Raw genomic sequence first — 23111 nt, 5'->3', positions numbered from 1 at the left:
AACAAGGAAATGTTATGATATGTAGAGAGTGGTATATAACGGTCTGGGAGGGCAGGCTGCAGTTGGGTTCCCTTTATACTAATGAGTTATTAGTTGCAATACCAGGATTGCAATCTCATGGTCATGCTCGATTGTTGGCCTCCAATCATAGCTTAGAAAAACATGTTACATAGACGCATATCACTATGTAATGTAACCCTCTTCTGTCTGTATCCGCACTTGGACACGGATATAGTCAATATACTTTCAATATAACTGGAACTTAGCCTAGACATATAAAAAAAACAAAAAAAAAAAACTATTTTCTTGCCACTAGAACAACAGGTGGTTAGAAATCAAAAAGATTCCTGCAGATAATAGACTGGGAACCAAGGTCAAAATGTCAACATAAGACAAACTGAACCTTGAGATTTTAATAATAGCACATCAAAAATCTAAGTTTTAACAAAGTACTATAAGATACTGAGACTCATTTGTTGTGAAATGATGTTTAGCCCTTAAAACTCCCTGACTAGAAATCCCACATAGTCTGATCCACCACATCCCTCACATTCTGTAATATTAGAATACCCAAAAGTGGTTGGGAAATAAGTATGGCATGGCGGAGAGGGCTCAGTGATGTCTACAGTGAAGCATGGCAAGATGTTGGTGATGCCTACAGTGAAGCATTGTGGTCAATCGGTAAAGTCTTGAGTGAAGCATAGCAGGATGTGTGTAATGCCTACAGTGAAGCATGGCAGTGGCACAGTGATGCCTACAGTGAAGCATGTCAGAGGATTGGTGATGTTAACAGTGAAGTATGTCGGGGCTCAGCTATGTCTACAGTGAAGCATGGAGGTGGCTTGGTGATGTCTACAGTGGGGCATGGCGGTGCCTCGGCTATGTCTACAGTGAGGCATGATGGTGCCTCAGTGATGTCCACAATTAAGAATGTAAGGGGCATAGTGATACTCTGTGGCTGATTTGCTTTGTCTCACACTGGAAGTCCTAGGAGAAAACGTCTCCCTTCTCTCTATACACCAACCCTATTGGACAAACCATCAGCAGATTTGGTTTCCAGTACCATGTCCATGCTGATGACATCAATTATACACATCGTCTATTGACATCACACCTGCATTATTACAAAATACCAGTGACTGTGTGTCTGATGTCTAACATCATGTCCTCCCTCTATCGGACACTGAATCTCTCCAAAACTGAACTTCTCGTGTTTCCTCCCTCTAGATACCCGATATCGTAATTACCTTGGATGGTTCAACCATAACTCCCCAGTAGCAAACTTTTACTCCCTATATCCGATCACTCGCTCGCTCATGTCACCCGCATCTTAAAAACATCTCCAGAATCCGACCTTTTCTCACCTTTAAAACCACAAAAACTCTCTCACTGTCGCTCTTATTCATTCTACTATGGCTACTGCAACTCTCTACTGATCGGTCTCCCTCTTACCAAACTGTCTCCTCTCCGATCTGTCTTGAATGCGGCAGGCAGGGTCATATTTCTGTCCAGCCACTTCACCGATGCCTTCACCCTGTGCCAGTCATTGCACTGGTTACCCATTCGCTATAGAATACACTACAAATTTATCTCTCTCATTCACAAAGCGCTAACCGTTTCTGTATCAACTTATATCTACTCCCTCATCTCTGTCTATCGCCCTACACGTGCCCTCTGTCCTGCAACTGATCTAAGACTAACATCCTCCATAATCTGAACCTTGCACCTCCATCTCCAAGACTTCATTCATGCTGCACCAGTTTTCTGGAATACACTACCCTGGATGATCTGACTAATACCAAGACACCACGTATTTAAACATGCTTTAAAAACACATTTCTCTAGACAAACTGATCACCTCAATTTTTTAACCTAACTCTCCCGTTTCAGGATGCAGAAAACCCATGTAATAAGATGGCTGCGACGCAGGTGCAGAATACTGATGGAGCAACCACTTGCAACCTACCAGTTCATGGAGGGGGTGATTGCTTTGTATCAAAAATTGCACACAAAAAGACTTTATAGGGCGCTGGTCACACACAGGTAATGCACAATCTCTAGACAAATGGTGATGCCCACACTATTAGAGTAGGCAGCTGCCTGCAATATATAAGTGCACCCCATGAGGACAGACACCTCAGATTACAAGGTCAACGTTAATGGGCCCAGCTGCACCCTGAATATAAATAATGCGCAAAAGTATATATAATATATGAGGTATCGGTCGATATATTGGCCAGAATATGCAAGCTTGCAACCCGCGTCAAGGGTCCGCCCTACATTAAAACTGCATCCTGAGAGTTCTCAGACCTGGGCAGGTAAGTACTTCTGCCCATTTTTTTACAGTCTCAGGATCGTTCACCCCTTCATTACAAGGGTCTTTAGTATTACACTGTATTGCGGAGGTCTCTAATCACAGAAGAGCAGCACACTGCAGCGCCAAAACATGCAAACTTGAAAACACGAAATTTGAACTGCATTACTGCACTAGAAATATGAAAAATGAGAGCTTTTAGCGCACAAAAATGGCCATATTTATGTGTACCTCGTAGCCACTTTACGGCATCTCTCTTATACGAGGTCCTACGCTTGACCTACCTCACCGAGAATAAACGTCTCCATCTGAATGGGTACATGTGAAACCTCTTCTTGGACTCAAATTCTCTCTTTCTGTGGAGGGGTATTGGACCTACTATAATTAAAACACCTGTGGCTAGGAGGCGGGGAGTGCACGATCAGAAGGCTAAAGAATACATTTCAAAAACCTGACCTGCACATCCAAACATAGACTGAGTGTGAACAGGTGCTGAACCCAGAGTCGCCAACTCGTATATAGTTAAGTAAAAAGGGCAGCACACTGCAGCGCCAAAACATGCAAACTTGAAAACATGAAATTTGAACTGCATTACTGCACTAGAAATATGAAAAATGAGAGCTTTTAGCGCATAAAAATGGCCATATTTATGTGTACCTCGTAGCCACTTTACGGCATCTCTCTTATACGAGGTCCTACGCTTTACCTACCTCACCGAGAATAAACGTCTCCATCTGAACGGGTACATGTGAAACCTCTTCTTGGACTCAAATTCTCTCTTTCTGTGGAGGGGTATTGGACCTACTATAATTAAAACACCTGAAGCTAGGAGGCGGAGTGCACGTCAGAAGGCTAAAGAATACATTTCAAAAACCTGACCTGCACATCCAAACATAGACTGAGTGTGAACAGGTGCTGAACCCAGAGTCGCCAACTCGCAGGTCAGGTTTTTGAAATGTATTCTTTAGCCTTCTGATCGTGCACTCCCCGCCTCCTAGCCACAGGTGTTTTAATTATAGTAGGTCCAATACCCCTCCACAGAAAGAGAGAATTTGAGTCCAAGAAGAGGTTTCACATGTACCCATTCAGATGGAGACGTTTATTCTCGGTGAGGTAGGTCAAGCGTAGGACCTCGTATAAGAGAGATGCCGTAAAGTGGCTACGAGGTACACATAAATATGGCCATTTTTATGCGCTAAAAGCTCTCATTTTTCATATTTCTAGTGCAGTAATGCAGTTGAAATTTCGTGTTTTCAAGTTTGCATGTTTTGGCGCTGCAGTGTGCTGCCCTTTTTACTTAACTATATACGAGTTGGCGACTCTGGGTTCAGCACCTGTTCACACTCAGTCTATGTTTGGATGTGCAGGTCAGGTTTTTGAAATCTAATCACAGAAGATGACTAAACGAATCTTTGTGGACTTTTCTGAAAAAGGAAATTCTCAACAGAAAGTGTTACAATGACACCTCTGGTCAAAAAAAAAAGCAAAACTCCTGCCAAACCCCACAGTGTTCATCAGGGTAACAGTACATTATACACGTATTACACAATGGCGGGAAGTGCCAGGAGGCTCCACCACCATAATCACCATCATCTACATGAGCCGTAGTCACACATTGTCTTCATGCCACAGAATCGAGGCCGGAGCGTGTGGACGTTCCTCAGCTACTCGGAAATAGGATTAAGTAAACCAGAGGGAGCCGCTCTCTCCAGCCAAAGTGCTGGAAAAACTTACTACCTAGAAAGGTCCAGTAACAACAACTTCTAGAATTACCAGCAAAGCTGCCGACCCCCAGCATGCTAATAACATGTATTATATTAAGAGGCTTTATACATTCCTTCTAGACATTGCACCCAGGGTAGTATGTGCCGGGGGGATGGATGGACAGATAGATAATAGATAGATCAGAGGCTTATTTAGGATGGGCAGGAGGGGCATGTGCCCCGGGCTTGGCCAGCAGGGGGACACCATCGAGCAGCCTTATGTGGCAGTCTGAGGTGTCTCCCCAGGGGCTGCATTTTGCCTCCCCCTGGACCAGGAATTGGCCGTTCTCCAAGCCAGATGCCAAGCTGAAAGCTGAGTCATAGCAGGTGCAGTGCGCCGGCTCCCAGTGCTCAACTGTATTTATGTCTTTCAGGTGCGAGTACGATTGAAGCCCTGATCGATAGGTCAGGTGACGTCAGCTGCATGATCAGATCATGTGATCACGCTGCTAACGTCACTCGCCGGCGCCGCAGAGGCGCACATTGGTGGTAAGCACTCCAGGGAAGCTGAAGACACCGAAGATTTATTGTAGCAGGAGGTGGGGGGTAAGATTTGAGGACACAATATGAGGAGCCGATGAAATTTGAGGATACAGTATGAGGAGCATCGGGAGAGATGGGGTGCATGTATGAAGAAACAGTATGAGGGGAATGGGTGCAGACACAGTATGAGGAGTAAGGGGGATGGGTGCAGACATTATGAAAAGCGAGTGGAGGAATGTATGCGACAAGGAATGGGGAGGATGGGTGCAGACACAGTATGGGGAGTGAGGGAAGGGGATGGGTGCAGAAACAGTATGGTGAGTGGGGGGATGCAAGCAGACACAATGTGAAGAGCGAGAGGGCAGAAGGTATGCGGACACAGTCTGAGGAGCGAGGGTGATGGGATTGGTGCGGACACAGCATTGTGAGTCGGGGAGATGTATGAGGAGGCAGTAAGGAGAGGAAGGGGGTGAATATGTGAGGAGACAGTATAAGGAGGGAGAGGGAAATGTGTGAGGAGACTATTGATGGGAGTTTTAGAAAACGTTATTGGGGAGAAAAGTGTGAGTGGGCACAAGAATAGAGACTGAGTAGTGTGGGGGTTAGCATGGGGGGACAGTGTAAGGGCACACCCAGGAGGGGACAATATGACAAGGAGGGGAGTATGATGAGTAGGATGAGGGGCACAGTATAGAGACTGGGCCCTATGGAGGGGACAAAGTGTGAGCAGACACTGTGACGAGGGGGCCCAGTATGCAAGGAGAGGGCACTGTGGAGGGCATTTACCATTACAAGGACAGCGTTTTGGTCATATTTTGTGCAAGGAACATAGTGAGGGGCAATTATTTATCCAGGGGCACAGTGTAGGGAAGATATTTGTGTTCAAGAGCATTTTAATGCTACTGCTATTTTTAAGGGCATTGTGTTGGGATTTGCTACAGGAGACTGGAGAAGAGGGACGTCTGCAGAGATGAGCTGTGGCTCTTAAAAGTCAGAATGTAACCTGGACAAGATGAAGAAAAGAAAGAAAACAGCTCCAATCAGATAAGTAAATGTTTTTTAATGATACTGAATAATTCTCATAAGTACTGTGGTTCCTGTATAGTACACTGTCTGATGATGACTGATAGCAACAAATCCCAGAATCTTCTTACAATTGTTGAGGACGTACTGGAAGTTGCAGGTTTGCACGATACAAATGTATATGGGGCTGACCTCACATTACAATTGAGGTACCCATGTACTGATGGTGGTTCTGGTACTGAATTCATGTACTGATGGTGGTCTTAATGATGCATTCCTGGTACTGATGAGGGCTTTGATGCTGTGTTTCTGTACTGATGGAGGTTACAGGGATGTATTTCTGTGCTGCAGATGGTTTTCATGATGAATTTCTGTACTGCTGGTGGTTCTGGTGATGTGTTTTTGTACTGATGAAGGTTGTGAATGATGCTGTGTTTCTGTACTAATGGGAGTTCTAGTGATGTACTTCTGCATTGCTGATGGTTCTGGATTCTTGTGAGTTTATTGGTTCTGATCGTGTACAAATAACTTGTAAGATTCCATGATACATGGCTATGTTAGTAAAGTGTTGTGCCATCTGACGAGTTAAGGGTTGCTATGTTTTTTATATGAGCCGCGCGATTACAGAAACGACTGCTCTCAGCTTATCATAAATCCTTCTACATACAAGACACATGAAATTATTTATTTACAACGTCAATTATTCTTTCATCTTTCTGTGTCTTTTTATGATTTATGCCAACAATTTGGCGTTTGTTGGGGGCGTGCTGTACGAATAAACCCGCCGACATCAATCACTATGGCGCTATTAGCCGTACAAGTTCCCTAATTACCCCCCCATAACGGGGTGAGAAATCGCAAAACGAACAGGAATTAACACGTGTGGAAGTGTGGCGGCAAGATTAACCCCTCCATTGCCAAGAGCGTAACATGGAAGGGGGCACTTACTTTATGTGGTCGGTCGGGTTTATTTATAAAATGTAGCATTGATTGAGTTTTTCCAGATTGTGTTCCGTCGGGGAGGATTTCAAAGATTTATTGGGAAACTAATGATATTTGACAGCAAATATTTTAAGAAATGTTTTAACCCTTTCTCGTCACAACCAATTTCAATTTTTTTTTCTCTTGTATTTTTTCCTCTCCATTTTTCAAAACTGCTAACATTTTTTTTAATTTTCCCACCACAAGGGCTGTTTGTTTGTTTTTTTCAGGGCAAATTGAACATTTGAATGTCCTCATATCATTTAATATAATGTATCATTAATGTAATGTGTAATTAGTCCATTCTATAGGGGGCTGGCGATTAGAATTTTTTATGTTTCCTCCTTTTATTTTTTTCTGTTATTTTTTTTTTTTTAGCTATTTTTCTCTTTATTTTAGTTTTCCTAAAAAAATGTAAAAGGAAAAACTGAACGCTCTAAAATACCTAAAATATCAGAGTAAGTATTCACAGTCCTGGCTCGACACCATCGCTCGGATCTCAATGTTTTGGCTGCGCCAGTGACGTCACACTGCCTTGTGAAAAAATACATAATTTATTTTTCAATTTGTTCCAATATCGGGGATTTAATATAAATTGTTAAAATTGCATTTTTTGTAAAAAAAAAAAAAAAAAGAACAAAAATGTGCATTTTACCTCTTATTACAAAACCCTTTTTTTGGTTCTTGAGAATTGAGGGATAAACATGATATTGTTTACTGCATGTTACCTAGGTTACCGGCCACCTCTGCAGTCTCTCAAAGGTGGCCAGTTACTTAGGAAAGCAGTGTGCTTGTGCAAACTCTGTGCAGAGGAGCTTGTAAGCGCTGCCCTTCTTTCGGCAAGAGAAAGTGCAAAGTTTGGACCAGTGGAGCGACAAAGCCCCTAGTCCAAATTATAAGACGTTCAGGATCGAGCAACTCTTATCTCCCAGCAGGCAGGAAGGCAGGAAGCAGAGGAGCGGCGTGCTCCTGAACAGCCATCATAAGAACAACCCTTTAAAAAAAAAAAGTGTGTGAATGCAACTTTCTAGCAGACTTTGTGTTGTTTCAATTTTTCACTATTTTCAAGATCTTTGTTTGCTGTCAGTGAATGAGGACAATCTTGCTGGTCCTTCTGAGAATCAGAAAAGTGGATACAATTGTATCCAGCATAGACAATGCTCTGTGATCACAACTTCTGTTCGTTTGCTACAATGTATCGGTCTGACCCGCAGAGCGTCATCTACACTGGACGCAATTCTCAGCTTTCCATACTAGTCGCATTCTTGAAAATCTCAGTTTTTTAGAAAGTAGTTATATTTTCTGTGAGAGCCACAGTGTAATGGCGCCCTGTGACCCCAGACACAAATAGACCCTATGGGGACATTTCTTGTATAAACAAAGCACAATCTGTGTGTAATGAGAACGGCTCCTATACACTCCCTATTACTGAAAGCAAACTGTTCTCGAAAAATTAAACAAAAAAACGGAAAAAAAAAGTAATTTATATATCAAATATAGAGTTCTCCCCTAAATAATTAATAACAATGGCTTGATACATTTGTTTATTCTTCACTTTCTGCCAGTGCTCACGGACTGATCCACGGACGGTGCCAGCGGACCAATGAGATTTTGTATATTATTCTTCACAAGGTGGCATTATTTTTTCCACTGTATGTTGGAATTATTTCTACACTGAATATTGGTTTATTATAGGCACTATATAGTATTATTATCTATGCAAATTCATGTTTGTATTATTTGTGCACTGCATGTTGGCATTATTAGTATTTTACATGGTTGTATAATTTGGACAATATATCATTTTATTATATGTGCACTGTATTTTACACTGTATAGTCGTATATATTGTACATTATATAGTGTTATTATTTGTGCACTGTGTGTTAGTATTATTTGTGCATTGTGTGTTTGTATATTTGAGGCACTATATAGTGTTACTATTTTGCATCATATGTTGGCATTATTTGCACACTGTATGTTGGTATTATTTGTGTACTGAACGGTTCTATATTTAGAGCACTGCAACATCTGAACTTTAGGTTGGTATATTTTGTACACTGTATATCGGTATGTTGTGGGATATCCATATACGGTATTTATGGATATTGGTTATTCACTGCATGCTGCTATTATTTGGGCATTGTATGTTGGTGCTTTAGGACACTCTTTGCATTTGTCTTGTCATAATAGGTACATAAGTATTATAGGCAAGTATTATTTTGAACCTGTTCACCCTGGTTTGCGTTATGTATGGTAATAATATTGGCATTGTTTGGTTGTATTATTTATGCAGACTACTATGGTAATGTTTGTGTGAACTTTATGGTTTGGTAATTTGTGCACTGTTTGATGGTATTCATTAAAAGCAGCATAGTGCCTTTATGTTGCGCATGGTATGGTGGTTATGTTTGCCCTCTGCATGATAGTATTATGTGAGCAGGATTTGTATAGATTTTGCATCTGTAGTAGTTTCAGTACTATTTGGTGGTTTTAATTCGGCAGACAACACTGTTATTATTTTGCACCGCATGGCCGTATTATTTTTTTTCAGCATATTGAGGGAGAAAGGGTTTCTGGCAGTGTTGGGCAATGGAGCATTACATATGTAAGTGATAATGTCTGGAAAGCACTGTGGAATAATTAATGGCGCTATATAAGTGACTTAAATAAATAAATAAGCATGCATTCGGCAGTTTCCTTTTTGGAACTTTCAAGACTTGTCCCATAAACACATAACTTGAAACTAATGTAATTGCAAAAAAAAAAAGTTTCTATGGAATGTTTATAAGTTAATATATGAAAGTCATCTGGCGGCAGAGAGATCCGGCAAACACGACCTTCTGATGGTGGAGAAAGGAGCAGCTCCAGTTGCTCGTTCTCTCCCTCGTACGGCTTTATTTTATTGAGGTCATTTTTAAAATCTCGGCACTTTTCTTTGTCAGAATCGCTATTTTGAGCTAAATTTAAAAAAAATGTTCGCACTGTGGGTAAAACACATTAGGGCTTTTCGGCATTCAAAGTTGCAAATTTTGGTGCAGTTCATTTTTGTCCAAAAATTTTTTTTTTTACTATTTTCTGCACTTTAAAAAAAGTGGCCATTGATTTACGTGGGGTTAACTATGTAAAGGAGAAGAATTTCAATCTTATTAAAAGTTGGGGAAACAATTTTAAATTCTCCCGGAATAACGGTGTAGTGTAGAAAGTGATGAAAGAAAAAGGTCAAAACAGGAAATTTACATTTAAAGATGCAACAAATTTATAAAACATCGTGTGACCCTGGGTAGGACATTTCACTCTAAAATCTCTTGATAATTCTCCGATTTCATGATTCCCGTCATATGGTCAAAGCTTCCAGTACCAGATGCAGCAAAGCAACCCCACAGCATTATGGATCCTCCACCATGCTTAACTGTTGGTAGTGTGTTCTTTTCCTTATAAGCTTCATTGCGCTGTCTGTAAGCAAACTGTTGCTTCGCATTGCCAAAAAGTTCTATTTTTGTTTCATCTTTCCACAGAACATTTTCCCAGGAGGATTGTGGCTTGCCAAGATATTCAGTCGCTCCTTTTTATGTCTTTTCTTCAGCATCGGTTTCCTTCTTGGCCTTCGCCCATAAAGCTCTGCTTGGTTTAGTGTGTAGCGTATGGTACTTGGTGAAACCGTGACCCCAGACCGTTCCAAGTTGACCTTCAGGTATTTGAATGTTTAACGTGGTGTAGTGTTTTTTTTTACGTGGTGTCACATGGACACTGATGATCACAGAGGATTCTCATTTGTCATTTACCACAGGCGAAACAAAATGTGTAATGTAATGTAAAGGGGACAATACCAGTGTCACAGCAGCTTTAGGTTTTTCTATTTTTCCCTCTTCTTGTTTTTTGTTTTAAATTATTGTTATCATTTGCTCTTTTGTATTTAACACGAGTGCTCTATACAGAAAAATGGTTTCACTGGATTCATTTTTTCAGGAGATATTCCACATAATATCCTTATATTTCATGGATGCCAATAACGATGAGCAGGACTGTAGCTACCTCAGTTTCCATGTTTGCCGTATTATACAGTATGTCTTACCATATTCACATATCTGAGTTCTTGCGGGACATTGCCAAATTTGTAGAGCTGTCCCGCTGTGCCGGGGTACGTCCTGAATTCAATGTATCTGTGACCTCAGGACACAGATTCAAGTGAATATAATGGTTGACCTCCCACTGTACTGTGGGGACATCATACTGTATTGTGGGGACATCATACTGTATTGTGGGGACATCATACTGTATTGTGGGGACATCATACTGTGTGTGGGGGAATGTATTGTGGGGATATCATACTGTGTTGGGGGATTGTACTGTGGGGACATCATACTGTATTGTGGGGACATCATACTGTATTGTGGGGACATCATACTGTGTCTGTGTGTGGGGGGGGATGTATTGTGGGGACATCATACTGTATTGTGGGGACATCATACTGTGTGTGGGGGAATGTATTGTGGGGATATCATACTGTGTGGAGGGATTGTACTGTGGGGATATCATACTGTGTGTGTCAGAATGTATTTTGGAGACATAAAGTGTGTGGGAATGTATTGTGGGGACACCATATTGTGTGTGGGGGAATGTATTGTGGGGACACCATATTGTGTGTGGGGGAATGTATTGTGGGGACACCATACTGTATGTGTGAGAATGTACTGTAGAGACATTAAGTGTGGGGGAATGTACTTTGGGGACATCATATTGTGTGTGGGAGAATACACTTTGGGGGAAATTACACTGTGTGGGGGCTATGTGCTGTTGGGGAGTAATACTGTGTGTAGAGGAATGTACTGTTGAGGACATTATACTGTGTGGCTGGAATGCACTGTGTTTGGTGAGAATATACTGTGGGGACATCATAACTTTGTGTGGGGATAATGTACTTTGGGGACATCATACTTTATGAAATGAATGTTACTGTGGGAACATTATACTGTGTGTGGGAGAATGTGCTTCGGAGGACATTAAACTGGTCAGGAGGGAAGATCCTGTGGATGACATTATACTGTGTGGGGGGATATACTGTGGGGACATCATACTGTGTGGGGGAATGTACTGTAGGGAAAATCATACTGTGTGGGGGGATATACTGTGGGGACATCATACTGTGTATGGGGGAATGTTCTGTGTAGGACATCATACTGTGTGGGGGATATACTGTGGGGACATCATACTGTGTATGGGGGAATGTACTGTGGAGGACATTATACTGTGTGGGGGGATATACTGTGCGGACATCATACTGTGTGTGGGGGAATGTACTGTAGGGAAAATCATACTGTGTGGGGGCTATGTACTGTGGGGACATCATACTGTGTATGGGGGAATGTTCTGTGGAGGACATTGTACTGTGTGGGGGCTATGTACTGTGGGGACTTCATACAGTGTATAAGAAAACGTACATTGAGGAAATCATACTGTGTGGGGAGATATACTGTGGGGACATCATACTGTGTATGGGGGAATGTTCTGTGTAGGACATCATACTGTGTATGGGGGAATGTTCTGTGTAGGACATTTTACTGTGTATGGGGGAATGTTCTGTGGAGGACATCATACAGTGTATGGGGGAATGTTCTGTGAAGGACATTATACTGTGTGGGGGATATACTGTGGGGACATCATACTGTGAATGGGAGAATGTACTGTGGAGGACATTATACTGTGTGGGGGGATATACTGTGGGGACATCATACTATGTATGGGGGAATGTACTGTGGAGGACATTATACTGTGTGGGGGGATATACTGTGCGGACATCATACTGTATGTGGGGGAATGTACTGTAGGGAAAATCATACTGTGTGGGGGCTATGTACTGTGGGGACATCAAACTGTGTATGGGGGAATGTTCTGTGGAGGACATTATACTGTGTGGGGGGATATACTGTGGGGACATCATACTGTGTATGGGGAAATGTTCTGTGGAGGACATCATACTGTGTATGGGGGAATGTACTGTGGAGGACATTATACTGTGTGGGGAATATACTGTGGGAACATCATACTGTGTATGGGGGAATGTTCTGTGGAGGACATCATACTGTGTATGGGGGAATGTTCTGTGTAGGACATCATACTGTGTATGGGGGAATGTTCTGTGTAGGACATCATACTGTGTATGGGGGAATGACATTATACTGTGGAGGACATTATACGGTGTGGGAGGATATACTGTGGGGACATCATACTGTGTATGGGGGAATGTTCTGTGGAGGACATCATACTGTGTATGGGGGAATGTACTGTGGAGGACATTATACTGTGTGGGGGGATATACTGTGGGGACATCATACTGTGTATGAGGGAATGTTCTATGTAGGACATCATACTGTGTATGGGGGAATGTTCTGTGGAGGACATTATACTGTGTGGGAGGATATACTGTGGGGACATCATACAGTGTATGGGGGAATGTTGTGTGAAGGACATTATACTGTGTGGGGGATATACTGTGGGGACATCATACTGTGTATGGGGGAATGTACTGTGGAGGACATTATACTGTGTGGGGGGATATACTGTGGGGACATCACACTATGTATGGGGGAATGTACTGTGGAGGACATTTTACTGTGTGGGGGGATATACTGTGGGGACATCATACTGTGTATGGGGGAATGTACTGTGAAGGACATTATACTGTGTATGGGGGAATGTACTGTGGAGGACATTATACTGTGTGGGGGGATATACTGTGGGGACATCACACTATGTATGGGGGAATGTACTGTGGAGGACATTTTACTGTGTGGGGGGATATACTGTGGGGACATCATACTGTGTATGGGAGAATGTTCTGTGGAGGACATTATACTGTGTATGGGGGAATGTTCTGTGGAGGACATTATATTTTGTGGGGGAATATACTATGGGGACATCATACTGTGTATGGGGGAATGTACTGTGGAGGACATTATACTGTGTGGGGGATATACTGGGGGGACATCAAACTGTGTATGGGGGAATGTTCTGTGGAGGACATCATACTGTGTATGGGGGAATGTACTGTGGAGGACATCATACTGTGTATGGGGGAATGTTCTGTGGAGGACATCATACTGTGTATGGGGGAATGTACTGTGGAGGACATTATACTGTGTGGGGGGATATACTGTGGGGACATCATACTGTGTATGAGGAAATGTTCTATGTAGGACATCATACTGTGTATGGGGGAATGTTCTGTGGAGGACATTATACTGTGTGGGAGGATATACTGTGGGGACATCATACAGTGTATGGGGGAATGTTCTGTGAAGGACATTATATTGTGTGGGGGATATACTGTGGGGACATCATACTGTGTATGGGGGAATGTACTGTGGAGGACATTATACTTTGTGGGGGGATATACTGTGGGGACATCACACTATGTATGGGGGAATGTACTGTGGAGGACATTTTACTGTGTGGGGGGATATACTGTGGGGACATCATACTGTGTATGGGGGAATGTACTGTGAAGGACATTATACTGTGTATGGGGGAATGTACTGTGGAGGACATTATACTGTGTGGGGGGATATACTGTGGGGACATCACACTATGTATGGGGGAATGTACTGTGGAGGACATTTTACTGTGTGGGGGGATATACTGTGAGGACATCATACTGTGTATGGGAGAATGTTCTGTGGAGGACATTATACTGTGTATGGGGGAATGTTCTGTGGAGGACATTATATTGTGTGGGGGAATATACTATGGGGACATCATACTGTGTATGGGGGAATGTACTGTGGAGGACATTATACTGTGTGGGGGATATACTGGGGGGACATCAAACTGTGTATGGGGGAATGTTCTGTGGAGGACATCATACTGTGTATGGGGGAATGTACTGTGGAGGACATTATACTGTGTGGGGGGATATACTGTGGGGACATCATACTATGTATGGGGGAATGTACTGTGGAGGACATTTTACTGTGTGGGGGATATACTGTGGGAACATCATACTGTGTATGGGGGAATGTTCTGTGGAGGACATCATACTGTGTATGGGGGAATGTTCTGTGGAGGACATTATACTGTGTGGGGGAATATACTATGGGGATATCATACTGTGTATGGGTGAATGTACTGTGGAGGACATCATACTGTGTATGGGGGAATGTTCTGTGGAGGACATTATACTGTGTGGGGGGATATACTGTGGGGACATCATACTGTGTATGGGGAATGTTCTGTGGAGGACATTATACTGTGTGGGGGGATATACTGTAGGGACATCATACTGTCTGTGATGGGCATCTACTGTGGGGACATTATGCTGTGTTTCGGGAGAAATGTACTGTGGGGACATCATACTGTGTGGGGGAATGTTATTGTGGGGACATTATACTGCATGTGGGGAATGCATTTTGGAGGACTGTGTGTTGGAGAATGTAGTCTGGGGAAATCATACTGTGTAGAGGATATGTAATGTGTGGGTAAGATTCTTTGGGAATATCATAGTGTATGTGAAGGAATGTATTATGGGGACATAATAGTGGGAGAATGTACTGTGGGCCTTCAAACTGTGTGTGGGAGCTCAAACTGTGGGGACATTATACTGTGGGGACATCATACTGGGGGGACATTATACTGTGGGGACATTATACTGTGGGGACATCAAACTGTGGGGACATCATACTGTGGGGACATCAAACTGTGGGGACATTATACTGTGGGGACATCAAACTGTGGGGACATTATACTGTGGGGACATCAAACCGTGGGGACATTATACTGTGGGGACATTATACAGTGGGGAGATCAAACTGCATGTGGGATGACTGAGAGTTCATCATACTGTACATAGTGGAATGTATTTTGGGGCATGATACCATGTGGGGGGCACTGTGGGGAGAATCTTTCTTTGTGGGAAGATATAAAGGACTTGGTAAGTTTAGGGCAGTGGCTTAGCATAAAATACATATTGGTGCAGCGCAGTGTGCCTGCCTCCTCCCAGTTTTCAGACTTGTGAGGTATATAATATGACATACCGTTGTTACTATATGAACCATATTTCATTAGAAGTACAATTATTTTTATATTTTTACTATTTTTTCACAGTCTTGTAAATAAATAGAAGCCAAAAGAGAAGTGAGTAGTGCTCTAGGGTGTATGGGTTCAATGATGGGTGTTTCCATCCATCTTAGTACCATGAACAGCTGACACAGCGTCACAGTGTTACAGAGGTGATAGATAGTAGATATGAGCCCCTCACAGCCCTGCTGCCTTTATTAAAGGGGTTGTACAGGATTAAGAAAACATCCAAAATTTCTACCATAAACAGCACCATCCTTGGGTTGATTCTAGTATTGCAGCTGAGCCCCATTAAAGTAAATGTGGATCTGCTGCAGTACCAGCTACAAACTGTAGACAGGGGTGGCGCTATTTTTTTTAGTAAAAGCAGCTAGTTCTTTCTGCTGCTTCACACTGGGGCATGGATATTTAAGCTGCACAGGTTCCTTATGCTTTTAATTTGCTTTTAATTCTGGGACATGGAGCAGATGATTATTTTTCTTTAATCTCATTAGTGCAGATTAAATAAGATTAATTATAATTCTGGCTGCTGCCGTAAACCAGGGAAATGGGACTTATTTGGAGAAAATGTAATTCTGACATTTCTTAGTCATATCTGATCCTGGGAAAGCTGGGTGCCAACCAATATGGGCTGTACTATTACCATTGCACAGTGGTTGTCAGCCTAGCAAACAGAAAAGCATCAACCTCTCTTGCATCATGGCATAACTTGCCATTCAGGAACCTGGAAGAGCTGAGTGGTGACTGCCCAGACGCAGTAATGGCACTGCTCTATACTGTCATGGGTGTACAGACTTTACCGCGGCTGACAACTATCGCAGGTATTTTAATGATCCCACAATGAAAACAGAAATGTAGATTTATTATGAGGTTTAACCACAAAGTAAGCGAGCGGCTGAATCAGAGCGGACGGCCAAACCACTAATGTCACATCCAGGAGTAGCAGAGCTGGATTTGTCATCTATTGCTAAAGTTATACTTTGGGATAATTGTGGGTTTCCCGGCAGTTCTATTGAAACCCAAACACAAGATATTATGAGACTATGTGGGGTCCTGACTCCTGACAAATAATCTGAGCTTTAGGATATCTCACTCATTCAGCTCTGCTAAATCGACTTAAAGACAATGTATTTATTCGCTGCTCTGTATCTGGACTTTGCTTTGTTACTATGAGGTAAGTTAAATATTGCAGTCCTATGTAAAGCTATTGATAGGATATTTGGGTATTAATAGTTATGCTGCGTAAGAAATTCAGGTCAAGTAAAATTCTAATACTCAGCTCTGCTACATCTGACAAATTCAACTCTTCTGCATACAGAAATATCATCAGAATTATATTAGTCCTGTTATATCTGACAAACTCAAATCTGCTAGATCTGACTAACCCAAAGCTGCTACACCTGACAAACCCAAAGCTGCTACACCTGACAAACCCAAAAGCTGCTACACCTGACAAACCCAAAGCTGCTGCACCTGACAAACCCAAAACTGCTACAAACCCAAAGCTACTACATCTGACAAACTCAAATCTGCTATATCTGTCATAGTCAGATTTGCTACATCTGACAAACTCAAATCTACTACATCAGATAAGCGTAATTCTGCTACATCTGAAAAACTACATCTGACAAACTTATCTTTGCTACATCTGACAAATACAAATTTCCTACATCTGACAAATTTATCTCTGCTACATCTGAGAAACTCAAAACAAAGCACTAACATGTCTGACAACCTAAATCATCGACATCTCACAACCCCAACCCTTTTACATGTAACAAACATAGCTCAGCTAGATCTGATAAGATCTGCTTTCCAATATCTGACAAACTCGAGATATAGCAGAGGTGAGTTTGTTTTATGTTCCCCATCTGACAAACCTCTGAATACAGAAGCAGCCCAGCTATAACGTATCTAGCAAACTCAAATTAGCTACTACTAAAAATCTCAACTCTGCTACATCTGAATAACTCAGTTGTGATACATTTAATAAGACCAAATACTGCTGCATCTACAAAACCCACCCACCCTGCTCTAGATGACAAACTCAGCGCAGGATAGAGACAATAAGCTGAACGATAATATTTTGGAAAAACTCAGTCCGGCAGTATCTGACAAACTCAACTTTGCAACCACCGGAACAATCCAGCTTTCTATAAATGATAAACTCATCCCTGTAAGTTCTAACATACATGTCACAGCTAGAATTGGCAAAGTCAACTCTGCTACATCTGATAAAGTCAGCTCTGCTATAACAGACAAAGTCAGCTCTGCTATATCTGATAAAGTCAGGTCTGCTATATCTGACAAGTCAGCCCTGTTATATCAGACAAAGTCAGCTCTGCTATATCTGATAAAGACAGCTCTGCTATAACTGACAAGTCAGCTCTGCTATATCTGACAAAGACAGCTCTGCTATATCTGACAGTCAGCTCTGCTATATCTGATAAAGTCAGCTCTGCTATATCTGACAGTCAGCTCTGCTATATCTGATAAAGTCAGCTCTGCTATATCTGACAGTCAGCTCTGCTATATCTGATAAAGTCAGCTCTGCTGTATCTGACAACGTCAGCTCTGCTATATCTGACAAGTCAGCTCTGCTATATCTGGCAAAGTCAGCTCTGCTATATTTGACAAAGTCAGCTCTGCTATATCTGACAAAATCAGCTCTGCTATATCTGACAAAGTCAGCTCTGCTATATTTGACAAAGTCAGCTTTGCTATAACTGACAGTCAGCTCTGCTATATCTGACAAAGTCAGCTCTGCTGTATCTGATAAAGACAGCTCTGCTATAACTGACAAGTCAGCTCTGCTATATCTTACAAAGTCAGTCCTGCTATATCTGACAGTCAGCTCTGCTATATCTGACAAAGTCAGTCCTGCTATATCTGACAGTCAGCTCTGCTATATCTGACAAAGTCAGCTCTGCTATATCTGACAAAGTCAGCACTGCTATATCTGACAGTCAGCTCTGCTGTATCTGACAGCTCTGCTATATCTGACAGTCAGCTCTGCTATATCTGACAGCTCTGCTATATGACAGTCAGCTCTGCTATATCTGACAGCTCTGCTATATCTGACAGCTCTACTATATGACAGTCAGCTCTGCTATATCTGACAGCTCTGCTATATCTGACAGTCAGCTCTGCTATATCTGACAGTCAGCTCTGCTATATCTGACAGCTCTGCTATATCTGACAGTCAGCTCTGCTATATCTGACAGTCAGCTCTGCTATATCTGACAGCTCTGCTATATCTGACAGTCAGCTCTGCTATATCTGACAGTCAGCTCTGCTATATCTGACAGCTCTGCTATATCTGACAGTCAGCTCTGCTATATCTGACAGTCAGCTCTGCTATATCTGACAGCTCTGCTATATCTGACAGTCAGCTCTGCTATATCTGACAGCTCTGCTATATCTGACAGTCAGCTCTGCTATATCTGACAGTCAGCTCTGCTATATCTGACAGCTCTGCTATATCTGACAGTCAGCTCTGCTATATCTGACAGTCAGCTCTGCTATATCTGACAGCTCTGCTATATCTGACAGTCAGCTCTGCTATATCTGACAGTCAGCTCTGCTACATCAACAGCCACATGTTATACAAATCTGACACATGAATCTTCTGCGTTTGACACTTCGTCTCAGCTCTGTCACATCTATGACAAATTCAGCTCTGCTACACACGTATATCGCCAGAGCAAACCCCCAGCGATAATCGCTGCACGCGGAGCCATAAATCAGCCGCCGCGTCAGTTTATTTGTTCTTACCAAGTTTGCATAACTTTCATTTCATGGGAATACAATTGCCGGATGACACAAAAACATGGCGACCAATAACCGGGGGCGCAGCGAGACTTTCCGAAAATATTTAATGTAAAAAAAAAGTTAATGGACACAAAAGATTGAAATAACGGACAGCGGCCGAGCCCAGAATCCAGAGCTGAGTGTGCAGCGATCAGCGGAGTGTACGGAGGATCCAGCGAGGGCTCGTGCGCACGGCACAGCATTCGCTCCAGCGCTGAGACATAGATCGCACGCCGACTAATGTTATTCAATGGGGCAGTAGAGATGGACGATGATTCCACCGACAGAATCTGGGAGGGAAAAAATGTCAAATGAAGAATATTTTATCAGATGAGACTCAGCCATTCAGATCCATGGGTGCAAGAAAAAAAATTGGATGTTGTGTGAAGCCACGGTCTAGAATCCGATATTTATGGATACATTGCAATTCTGTGACATAAGAAACTGTAAATGATCAACAGATGCTGAGAAACAAAATGCACTGTACATGGATGAGAACGGAGAAAGAAATCATGGAAGAAAGTCTGACGGTTATTTATAAGGTCACGTGACCCAATCTATATATACTGTCACATTACAATGATCAGCCAATGTACATGTTAGATAGATAATAGATCATAGATAGATGAATAGATAGATCATAGATAATCAATAGATAGATCATAGATAATAGATAATAAATAGATAATAGATAAATAGATCATAGATAGATGAATAGATAGATCATAGATAATCGATAGATAGATCATAGATAATAGATAATAAATAGATAATAGATAAATAGATCATAGATAGATAAATAGATCATAGATAGATAATACATAATAGATAGATAGATCATAGATAGATAATAGATAGATAATAGATAGATAATAGATAGATAGATCATACATAATAGATAGATCATAGATAATCGATAGATAGATCATAGATAATAGATAATAAATAGATAGATAATAGATAGATAATAGATAGATAGATAGATCATACATAATAGATAGATCATAGATAATCGATAGATAGATCATAGATAATAGATAATAAATAGATAGATAATAGATAGATAATAGATAGATAGATCATACATAATAGATAGATCATAGATAATCGATAGATAGATCATAGATAATAGATAATAAATAGATAGATAATAGATAAATAGATCATAGATAGATAAATAGATCATAGATAGATAATAGATAGATAATAGATAATAGATCATACATAATAGATAGATAATAGAAGGATAGATGATAGATAGATAATAGATATATAAATAATAGATAATAGATAGATAATAGATAGAAAATAGACAGATCAATAATAGATAGATAGATAGATAATAGATAGATAGATAATAGATAGATAATAGATGGATAATAGATAATAATAGATAATAGATAATATATAGTAGATAATAGAAAACAGGTAGTAGAGCAGGGGTGTCAAACTGCATTCCTCGAGGGCTGCAAACAGGTCATGTTTTCAGGATTTCCTTGTACTGCACAGGTGATAATTTAATCACCTACACAAATAATGAGTTGGTGATTAAATTATCACCTGTGCAGTACAAGGAAATCCTGAAAACATGACCTGTTTGCAGCCCTCGAGGAATGCAGTTTGACACCCCTGTAGTAGAGAGCGCTGTGGGGGATGTAACATATTAAGGCTTTTATGGCAGTTTTCTGACATTTACACCTCATACATTTTGTCACTTTTTAGGCTTTTGCGCCGCTCTCTGCACTTTTCACAAGTGGGCGTGGTCACCTATGCAAACTAAGTTTTACCCAGATTTCTGACATCCGCCTTTTTTCCAAACAGTCCCCCAAAAAAGTGCCCAAACTGCTCCAGAGGAGAGAATCAATATCTCAGACATCATGAGTCACTTTTATAAATTTGGAGCAAAATAACAGCGACGCAGCCAGAAGCAGTCCTATGTAAATCCACAGGTAGCGCAGGCCGCCCAGCCTTGCTACATTTATCTGGACTAACAACCTACAGAGAATGTACAACGAGTGTTTGTATTTCAAGAAGTATCAAAAATCCGATTTCGTCCGTCCTGTGCGGCGCCTTCGGTGACGGGGTGTCAATGTTTAACCCCGTCATTGCCGGCCCCCAGACATCCCAGGTACGTAAGCTGAGAACGTGGCGGCACATGTCCCGAGGGGGGGTGAATATATTCGCAAAGAACTTACTTGCAGGATAAGGACCCAGATTGCGGGCTTCATGGTCAGTGCAGTCCGGAGGAGGGTGCGGGGTGCAGGTGCGCTGCCTATAGGCTGCCCGGGCTCCGCCACAGGTTATAGCGCCCCACTCAGGTGCTGTCACCGGGGCTGACGGCTTTTGGCTGCCGCTCGGTCCCTTGGAGTTGTTCCTTCTACCCCGGCAGCCCAGAATCTCCCAAGTTCTCCCTCTATGTGGAGTCAGGGAGGGACTTGGAGGCTGAGCACAGGACGCCGGCAATGATACATAATACTCAGCATTGTTTGCACAGTGTAACAGTGTGCGCTGCGAAGGGCAACATTGTGTGTCCGTGCGCTGTATCCAGGCAAACGCACGAGCGGCAATTCCCTAATACGTGACTATTGATCTGAGAAAGTGGATCCATAGCTGTACAGTGAACACGCGCCTGTAGAGAGGGCATCCCTGCAGCACGGAGCGGTATGGCTGGCGGTGGGCCACGCACCGCCTCGGTGTACTCATCCCCACTCCGCCAGGGTGCGTGCCACGGACGACTTCACGCCATCTTTGTAGTGACAGTCACTGAATCTCAGCACTTTCCCAAACTTCTGGGACTAACATGCACTTACCCCATAGCTCCTGATCGCAGCCCCCATGGCAGATAAGGGAGACACATACCGTCCCTGAACTAGCCTACCTGCGTCCACCCCACGGACATATTATTATATTTATTTATATAGCATTATTAATTCCATGGTGCTGTACATGAGAAGGGGTTACATCAAAATACAGATATCACTTACAGTAAACTAACACTGACAGACTGATACAAAGGGACGAGGACCCGGCCCTGGCGGGCTTACATTCTACAGATATCGCAAGGTTTCGAACCAGGGAAGCAGGGATTGGACTGAGCCTTGCTCCTCCATTATATCTATCTGTATCTAGGTCTTGACAGCTACATTTGAAGTTGTACAATGACTGATAACCCCTCTATATACAGTAGATAACACAGGATCCACCATTCACAATAGATGATGTCACAGCTCACCTCCTCCTCCTGTGCAATGACTGATAACACCTCTATACACAGTAGATAACACAGGATCCACCATTCACAATAGGTGATGTCACAGCTCACCTCCTCCTATACAATAACTGATAACACCTCTATACACAGTAGATAACACAGGATCCACCATTCACAATAGGTGATGTCACAGCTCACATCCTCCTCCTGTACAATGGCTGATAACACCTCTATACACAGTAGATAACACAGGATCCATCATTCACAATAGATGATGTCACAGCTCACTTCCTCCTCCTCCTGTGCAATGACTGATAACACCTCTATATACAGTAGATAACACAGGATCCACCATTCACAATAGATGATGTCACAGCTCACCTCCTCCTGTGCAATGACTGATAGCACCTCTATATACAGTAGATAACACAGGATCCACCATTCACAATAGGTG

At 42.2% G+C, this 23111-nt stretch overlaps 1 protein-coding gene across 1 annotated transcript in view; it reads right to left on the bottom strand.

Annotated features, from left to right (window-relative positions):
• The window catches only part of CRHR2 (corticotropin releasing hormone receptor 2), a 280374-nt gene extending 258559 nt beyond the window's left edge, over positions 1-21815 (bottom strand). The window contains exon 1 of the mRNA XM_069729278.1: positions 21642-21815. Coding sequence (XP_069585379.1) covers positions 21642-21674 — 33 coding nt within the window. The 5' untranslated portion in view covers positions 21675-21815. The remainder of the gene's footprint in view (positions 1-21641) is intronic.
• Between the last annotated feature and the right edge of the window lie 1296 nt (positions 21816-23111).

Source organism: Ranitomeya imitator, chromosome 6 (assembly GCF_032444005.1).
Source record: "Ranitomeya imitator isolate aRanImi1 chromosome 6, aRanImi1.pri, whole genome shotgun sequence".
Lineage (NCBI taxonomy): Eukaryota > Metazoa > Chordata > Amphibia > Anura > Dendrobatidae > Ranitomeya > Ranitomeya imitator.
This window is presented reverse-complemented; position numbering and strand designations above follow the sequence as displayed.